The 9,538-nt window shown below is 33.8% G+C and overlaps 1 protein-coding gene across 1 annotated transcript; it reads left to right on the forward strand.

Annotated features, from left to right (window-relative positions):
- The first annotated feature begins 19 nt into the window (after positions 1 to 19).
- On the forward strand, positions 20 to 9,497 carry LOC105342043 (6-pyruvoyl tetrahydrobiopterin synthase). Its single transcript, XM_011448827.4, has 6 exons — positions 20 to 152; positions 2,161 to 2,240; positions 4,825 to 4,847; positions 5,059 to 5,115; positions 6,257 to 6,327; positions 6,730 to 9,497. The coding sequence occupies exons 1-6, from the start codon at positions 88 to 90 to the stop codon at positions 6,857 to 6,859; spliced, it is 426 nt and encodes a 141-aa protein (XP_011447129.3). The 5' UTR covers positions 20 to 87; the 3' UTR covers positions 6,860 to 9,497.
- Positions 9,498 to 9,538: the final 41 nt, after the last annotated feature.

Genomic DNA, 9,538 nt, shown 5'->3' on the forward strand with positions numbered 1-9,538 from the left:
GTCAGACAGGTCGGCCCAACGACACCTCGGCCCTCGGACGTCTCAGCCAAAGAAAGAACGTTAGATCGCTCTGAGTGTAGAGGAAAGATGCAAGCACCTGTAGTTTACATCACAAGAATTGAGACTTTTAGTGCCTGTCATAGATTACACAGGTAAAATCACGAAGAGTTAAAGGAGTATATGATATTTTAGCATAATTTACTGATCGATTTTAATTTTATAATATTTTTATTTCACCTTATTTGGTAGATTAGTTTGTTTTCATGATTTTACGTTCCTAAGCTTAGATTAATTGCTTTGTTGACTGTGAACAGGTCATGAGGAGCAGTTTTGAAATTGCATTATAGATGGAGAGAGTTACATAATATGTAGTAAGGGGAGTGAGGGGAGTAGTGATTTATAGTCTAGATTTATCAGTTTATAGTCTGACCTCAGGAAAGTTCATGGGGAGTAAAGGAGGAGTAAGAGGAGAATTCAAGGTACATGTATACTTACTAAGTATATAACCGGGGTTATTAAAGAGGATGTGAGAAGTGAGATGAGAGGTGTTTTAGATTTTATTATGATAGGTTTAGATTGGATTTTAACATTACTGGCGTGCGACCAGTTCTTGGCGAGTACTATTTCTTGCCAGTACATTGTGACGTCATTTTATCAACACATAAAATTATAGAGAAAAAATGACATCACAATGTACCGGCTAGAAATGGTACTCGGCAAGAACTGGTCGCACGCCAGTATATATAGTGCCTTTCATTCATTTACATGTATTTTCACTATTTTTGATTGTATTGTGATTTTCTTAATATGGATTATATTTTATTCTACTCTTAGATTTTAATAAACATTTGTATCTTGTTGAATTGCGTCTATAATCAGAAGAATGAATTAATAACTACCGAAATATTATATTGAGATTTACTTTACACTTCCAAACATAAGAAAAAGGGGATTAAAATTAACTTAATGGCAATGCTACGTACAATATATTTTTCCTTATTTTACAGTACATTTATAGGATTGCTTCTGTGTATTAGTTATATGCACACATGTAATATGTATAGTACAACTTGTTTAGTGCAAATAAGGGTATTGTGAATTTGATAATATATTGATACTTTTGTTTGTTAGTTTCTCTGTTTGATTAATTTAGGCTCAGGCAACATTTTTTTACAATTATGATTTAACAAATTACTGTCAAATAGTATGATATACCAGGGTCAGGACATTAAATCCAGATTTAGAACATAATCCCCTAACCCCCCCCCCCCCCCCTCCCCCCCCCCCCCCTTTGATCCAGTTTTGCTCAGAGTTTACCACAAGACTGCCTGTATGTAAGGGGTGTGCCTTAATTAGTACACAGTGTATGTACCACTTCATTGTCAAGACTTCAAAGGATTCAAAACACAGCTGCAAGGATTATAACGCATACTAGGTTATATGACCACATAACACCAGTGCTAGTCAATTTAAGTTACACTGGCTCCCAATCAAGCAACGAATTCAATTCAAGCTTATCCTTCAGACTTTCAAAGCCTCATACAGAACATCGCCACTGTATATATACAAGAACTGGTCCATATCTACATGTACATTTAGCCAATTAGGTCCCTGCGCTCAGAGAGCTCTGTGTTCCTTGTTCAGCCGCATGCGTGGACTATAGGTCGTAAGGTGACAGGCAGTTTGACAGGCAAGTGCTACATTGTGGAACAATCTTCCCCAAAATCTTAGAGGGAAATTTCATTCATTTTAAAAAATTATTGAAAACTTAATATCTGTTTACTAACTGAATTAAGGGCTTATTCAGACTATTCTTAAGTACCGGTATATATGCCTGTAAACATAATCAGTGTTATATATGTATGTAGTTTTTAATTAGTGTATTTAGGTATATTCTCTATGTTCTTAGCTCTTATGCCCATAACTTTTATATGTACATTGCTGTAGAGTAATTTAATGTAAATTATATATCATAATGGCGCTTTATTTTGTAAATTAAATAATATATAATAACACGTTATTCTCAATAATAGACCTAGTCTGGTAAAAGATGTGATTCTGATGAACTAAATGTGGTTACATCAAACAATCAATGAGTTTTAATGTTCAAAATACAGATTCATTTATTTATATAAAATATGGTGGAAATTCTTTTAATAGCTTACAACTTGATGAGCAAGAAAATAAAGCTGTATTTGGGAAATGTAACAACCCATATGGACATGGTCATAATTACAAAGGTACAATCATATTTTAATTTTATCAGTATTAAACAGGTCAACTAACAAACTATACTGTAATCAAATAGTGTAGAAGATACAACTGTTATTATTATACATTGTACCTCAATGTGATAATTTAATAGTATTTTGTATAAATGTGTATAACAGTTTAATAAACAATTTATTGCATGATTGTGAGAGAGATATGAAGATTTATTCCCTCTGAAAAATTATTTCTAGGGAAATATGATTTTTCATGGGGGATCGATCAATCGTCATATCTGCCTCACCATACTGTTACGCATGGTCATTTTGATTAAACACAGTTGATTTGATCATCAATATTTGCATGCACATTACAACTGTATGTGTATGAATTTGTGTCTGTATGTGTGTGTTGGAGGGTTGGTGGGGAGGGGGTGGTGGTGTTAATTTAGGGGGGGGGGGAGGAGACACAATGTTATCGAGATACCTTGGTAAACAGGTTATGGGATAACATTTTTTAGTTCACCAAGACGAAATCGGGGATAGCTTATGAAGTTTTAGTTCCAGGTCCTGTATCTAAGTTATTACTTGTCCTTTCTCCACCAAACTTGCATAGATGATGCATTTTGACCTACCTATGGACTTGAAAGACTTGGATGCTGAATCTGGGCCATGGATTTCAAATATTGGAGGAGGTTTAGGTTTTGAAGCAGGAGAAAGTTTTTGGAGCAGGTGCCCTCTGATAATTATATCTTACTTATTTCTAGTCCTAATTTCATCACACTTGCATGGATGATGCGTATTATGATACTGATGCACCTGGCAGGCTAGAATGCTGAATCTGAGCTGTAGGTTTTGGATGCTGGAATTAAGGTTTAAGGGAATTTATCTACCTTTAAGACGAAATTATCGGCTATTATTGCATTTCTAACACAATCTAGCTATAAGCTAGACCCCCAGATGACCCCCGCCCCCCCCCCCCCCCCTTGCTTCTATTTACTTTTTTTATTCCTTTTACTTCAATATTTGGAGACAACCTTGAACATGTTTTATATTATATAAATAGTGCCTGTTTGGGAGGGTAACAGTTGAAATTGACACCCCGAGAAAACCATTGTCAACCGTCGCGAAGCGGAGGTTGACAATGGTTTTCGAGGGGTGTCAATTTCAACTGTTATCCTCCCAAACAGGCACTATTTATTTTGTTATACTGAATGTCTTTTTTTAAAATTTTTAAGAAAATTTTACTGCTTTTATATAGGAATAACGTGAATTCTACAGCGAACCGTAAGCGCATAATTTTCGCGCATGTAACATTTTTTAATGTTACCCGTTGCCAAGTGCGTTGCTAACGCTGAGGGTAATAGTAAATATTATTAACTGCGTCTTAACCAATCAGATTTCAGTATTTAACATGAAAGTATAACAATTGAAAATGACACCCCTCGAAAACCATTGTCAACCTCCGCTTCGCGTCGTAGATAACATAATATCAATGATACAATATATAGTAACATATAAAACAGTTATACTTTCATGTTAAATACTGAAATCTGATTGGTTTAGACGCAGTTCATAATCTGTTCTATTACCCTCAGCGTTAGCAACGCACTTGGCAATGGGCAACATTACGAATTGTTACATGCGCAAAAATCATTCGCGTACGGTTCGCCTAAGAATTCACGTCATTTCTATACAAAAGCAGTAAAAATTATTTTTCTAAAATTAAGACATATTCAGTATAACAAAATAAATAGTGCCTGTTTGGGAGGATAAAAGTTGAAATTGACACCCCTCGAAAACCATTGTCAACCTCCGCTTCGTGTCGGTTGACAATGGTTTTCTCGGGGTGTCAATTTCAACTGTTACCCTCCCAAACAGGCACTATTTATATACTGTTATCCTCCCAAACAGGCACTATTTATTTTGTTACACTGAATGTCTTAATTTTAAAGGAAACACCACTGCTTTTAGATAGGAATAACGTGAATTCTTAGGCGAACCGTACGCGAATGATTTTTGCGCATGTAACAATTCGTAATGTTGCCCGTTGCTAAGTGCGTTGCTAACGCTGAGGGTAATAGAACAGATTATGAACTGCGTCTAAACCAATCAGATTTCAGTATTTAACATGAAAGTATAACTGTTTTATATGTTACTATATATTGTATCATTGATATTATGTTATCAATGAAATGTATATAGATAGATAATGTTTACACAATACAGTGTCATATCGTATGTTACAATATCATATTGTATCATTTATGATAATTAATTACAGTATTATTTTGTAGCATATGATTTTCGTTTATAATAGCATAGGATGTAATATCATATTTCTTTTTATTGTGTTGATAGACATTGTATCTTACAATACCATATGAAACGAACAATATGATTATCATACAATCTTTTAACATGATATATACTATATTGTGTCAAAAGAGTATCCATGAAATATCCAAGATGATTAACCAGGATTTTTATATAAAATGATAAAGGTGGTCTCATAATGGTGATGCTTCATAAAGGTGATGCCTCATCTCGGTTAGCTTTGTAATCTCTCACCACATATATTTGTCTTTTGATGTGATATATTTGTTATATATTTCAGTTGAAGTCACTTTGAAAGGACCTGTAAGTAATAATTAATTGAGTTCACTCAGTTTTAAGTTTAAATTCCAACTATATTTACTGCTTAATTGTTAAAAAAAAAATCATGAAATTTCCCCTTCTCTTTGCTTGTCTATTTAGTTCTTGTGGATCCATTATAAAATATTCCTTTTAAATTATTAATTAGTGCTTGTGGATATAGAATTTTCTTTTTAAATGATTAATTATTTTTCAGGTTGATCCTGTCACTGGAATGGTTATGAATATTGTGGACTTGAAGGTTTTCATGCAGGTGATTTACATATGTAAATTTAGTTATTTAGAGTTTATGTACTAGTACAATAATTATTTTAAAGTCACAAGATCGAGTCACTCAGGTGACTTACTGCTATCTAGGTTTATTTTTCTGCTTGCCATGCAGCGTAGTGATTGTTTTGACTGTCAAAAGTGGCATACACAGACATGTACCTGGATGGGAGAAAACATGATGGACCAGACAGCAATTCAAACTCAGTCTCCCTGGGTTCTCGTTTAAGGTGCTCTACACTAAGCTATGTGCTGCTGGTATTTGAACCATGCAGTCTTACTGCCACACTCCTCCCAATTTAAAATTATCTTTGATATCAAAGATTACCCCAGGCTTTTTCCCCTGACAGGAGCTAACCTTGTCAGTTCCAGAGGTTGGCACAGCACTAAATGTAACATGTTGGAAGAAAGACCAGGATAGACTCTATTCATGCGACCAAACTTCCGTTTTTCTGAATGTTCTTGTCAAATATTATGCTCTACACTGAGCTTTCTATATAGTCACAGTATTTGACACCTGTTACAGTGACTGTTCTGACCATCACACGTCATTAAGCAAAAATGTTGCAATTTGATTTTTTCTCCTGCTGTCTTTAGCTTCTTTTGAGGATATGCTTTTCTTCACACTTTTCATATTAATAGTACAGTGACTTTGTCTTGGCTGCTGGCAGTGTTGTGATACTTGCTCAGAATTTAGATCATAATTCTTTGAATGGAATTAAAATTTTGAAAACTTCAGAATGCCAGATCATTTATTTTTTCTTGATCCTTTATCATGTACGTATACAGTAATACACGGTTATAGCGAACACGCTTATAATGAAATGACGCTTATAGCGAAGTGAATTTCATTCCCCAAGACTTTATTTCATGTTGTAAACTTGGCGGATATAAGGAATTACGCTTATAACGAAGTTAAATCGCCCGTCCCTGGGACTTCGTTTTAAGCGTGTTTTACTGTATTAACTTACTTGCCATTTTTGAATCCAGTCTACTGGATTGTATTTTACTTAGGTGACTGCTAATTCAAGGCCTTACATGGGCGTCTTGTATCTTCTCAAGATGTAGATTCGGGAATAAGACAATTTTGGAGAATTTACATGTATGTATGATTATTCATTCTTCAGAAAGCTATAATGGAGACACTGGACCACAGGAATATAGACAAAGATGTACCATACTTCAAAGATAAAGTGAGGTGTGTATGTTCATGATCTTTTGTGCAATCCTTACATGAACAGAATACAGTATTTGTGTGTATTTTTGATTCTGAATTTACATTTCTATTATATTATTATGTGACAAGTATGTCCTAACCTATTTAACAGAATACTGAAGATTTCTTTTTACATGTACCTACTTATAATTTATTCTGCAACTTTGATGTTTCATATTAAATTAATTGTGAGGAATGCAGGGCCAATTAAACCCTTAATACATGTATTATAATTTCATTAAGTTTACAGTTATCTGGGGGGGGGGGGGGGGGGATGCAAGATTTACACAAATATTAGTTCCTCGCCTTGAAATGAAGACTTAAGTTGGCAGCTAGTGTATTGTTTTTTTATAATTCACTCAAAAATGAATATATTTTTCACAGCACAACAGAAAACCTTGCTGTATTTATCTGGAATGAGCTGCAAAAACACCTCCCTGCAAACTTGTTGTTTGAGGTCAAAATTCATGAAACAGAAAAGAATGTAGTTTACTATCGTGGAGATTTTCAATGATGTCTCTTCTTTACTAGCTGTCATTATTGTTTCAACCATTCAACTTATTATGTGTGAATATGTACCGGTGTACTTACTGATACTTCAACTTTTATATTATTTAGTACATGTGTGTGTATATCAAATATGTTCCAGTAAAGAGTATAGATCACCCAGAGGACAAGATTCAGGTCTGGGACAGAGGGAGCTACATGTAGCTATGTAATATTTGATTGTGTGACTCTCTAATAATACTGTCAATTCATATGTACATGCACTTGTAGTACCAAATAAGGGCATTACTAGTCATCTTTCAATTGGCATATAAAACATTGATTCATCAAACACATGTATCATTAGATTTCCCAAATTAAGAATCTCAAATGTTTTTTCTTGGCACCCATCGAGTTTGAGATACATGTATTTAGCCGCTTGACTGTATTTTCATATATATATATTAAGCTGTAGACATACCATGAGAACAAGCAAAGAACTTTTACATCATTTATATAATTGTGTGTAGATTGTGATTTTTGTAAACAACTTTTTATGTGTACATACATTTCCATTGTATTTATGGGTTTATGTTTACTCATTTGATGAAATCTGCAAAGCTTTGCATGTATTTGTACATTGTTAATGCATATTGTGCAATACTGGTAATCCAGATCCTGGTTACCAGGATTTAGAAACTGAAAATCTCAATTCCTACTTCATTAATCCTTTTGTTCCCATGTATACTCGATCCGTTCATTGATAGGAAAACTCCTAAGTTAATGATCTTAATCAATGATCTGATTTGTAAGAGTCCAGTGGAACTTAACTGATCATTAGCTCGGGTGATGAGGCGGATGCAATCTAATTCTATTTTATCCGTCAATCATGCAACCATCCAGTTAATTGTGACTAAAAAAACCTTAAAAGTTTCAAGATCAGAGACAATGTACATTTATAGCTTAAATTTCATCTCTTTTGTATGTTTGTTATTTTTTTGTCTTGCTTACATTTGTTGAATTGTATTCATTTTTGTTATTTTTTGTCTTACTTACATCGTTAAATTGTATTCATTTTTTACCTTTCTTTTTACATGAGCTTCATTTTAAAAAAAAAAGCTAGCATAATATCTGTATTTGTATTGCAATATAACATTTACCCAGGTTCCTCAAGACCTAATGACTTACCGATACATTCTGTAAACCAACTTTTATTAGCCTATGATAAATTGTTGCGTATTAACGAATATTTCTTGCTGCAAACCAGTCCTTGCTGTATGGTTGTTATAACAACGCAGGTCTGGATAAGGCTTTGTCGCGAACCAGTTTATTGGAAGTTAATTGCAAAATTAAGTCACCGCAAACGGAATAGAAGTTGGTTTACAGAATATTTACAATATAAAGAGTATACATCAAAATATACCGGTAAATTTAAATGTATGTCTTGTGAAATAATATATATCTCAACAGAATCATTTATTTGTTTATAGCCTTGTTTGATTCTACTTTTTCCTTTGTTGCTTGGTGTAATGGAGCGCAGATGAACATATTAATTTGAAATCAAATGTAGATTTCTAATTAGTGTTTGAAATTGTAGCTCAGTGGATTACCAAGCATCACAAAGGTCACTTCTGACTAGCAGATTTTGACCTCAAACAGTATTGGGAATTTCAGTGCTTCTGGGCAAAGGTTGATTTTGCTAGGGCCAGGCTTTATTGATCATTTATTCTGTAAATGTTGTGTGAACAAGGTCAAATGACAATGTCTGATGATGTGTTTTCTTTCACTTTGTTAAATCCTTATTCCTGTTACTCGATCCACATTTAATGGTACATGCGTTGCATGTCCACAGCCCCTGTGGTCACCAACCACTCACCCTTCAATTTCAAAAATCATCCAATGCATGCAACTTCCCAAATTCAGTTTATTATTTTTTCATAGGCAATGACCAACTTTTTTTATAGTTAAGAACATTCATATTATACATGTACCGTATATCTCTTATGTTGAATGGCTATTCTGTTGAAAATATCTTTTTTACGTACAATGTGATGTAATTTCTGCTTGTTCCCCTACCTTATTGTGATCGACATACATGTATTATCAAAATATTATATAAATGTTGATCCTCATGTATTATTATAGCTCTATTCTGTAGAATCATCATTGTTCATGGGGGACAAACATTTGTGGCTTTCTTCAGTATAAACCCTAGGCCACAAATTTACATCCCTACGAACCTATACATGTATATACACAATCATTTGTTTAATATTTATTATAGTTATCCTGATTACACTACCAAAGAAATAATGTCCTCATGAACCAGGAAATATTTGGCTACCCACGAACTTTGACCCCCATGAATAAAAATGATTCCACAGTGATTCACAAATAATATACTTATAATTATTATTCAAATACATGACTATAGTTACAAAGGCGTTGGAACTTTTTTTGCAAAGTTAGACCTAACCATTAGGCACATAGCATCATAGAGGGTTCAGCTTCCCCCCTTTACCTTGCAAAGATTGAAATATTGACATGTTGGAGTCATATGTATACTATAGGATTTTCATGATTTTGGGAATTACGGGTTTTTTCTGTTTGTCAAGGATTCTGAGGATTAATCTTTATCATACAGTATTAAAAGTTTTCAAAATTATTGTATGACTTTTTGGGGTTTTTTTAATCGAAGCTGAATGTG

The sequence above is a fragment of the Magallana gigas genome, chromosome 6 (genome assembly GCF_963853765.1).
Source record: "Magallana gigas chromosome 6, xbMagGiga1.1, whole genome shotgun sequence".
NCBI lineage: Eukaryota > Metazoa > Mollusca > Bivalvia > Ostreida > Ostreidae > Magallana > Magallana gigas.

What these genes read in the sequence shown, in the direction of transcription:
- LOC105342043 (XM_011448827.4), top strand. Translation starts at nt 88, where the DNA reads ATGCAAGCACCTGTAGTTTACATCACAAGAATTGAGACTTTTAGTGCC. An exon ending in AAGTCACTTTGAAAGGACCT is followed by an intron (nt 4,848 to 5,058) that starts GTAAGTAATAAT and finishes ATTATTTTTCAG; the next exon opens with GTTGATCCTGTCACTGGAAT. An exon ending in ACTTGAAGGTTTTCATGCAG is followed by an intron (nt 5,116 to 6,256) that starts GTGATTTACATA and finishes TTCATTCTTCAG; the next exon opens with AAAGCTATAATGGAGACACT.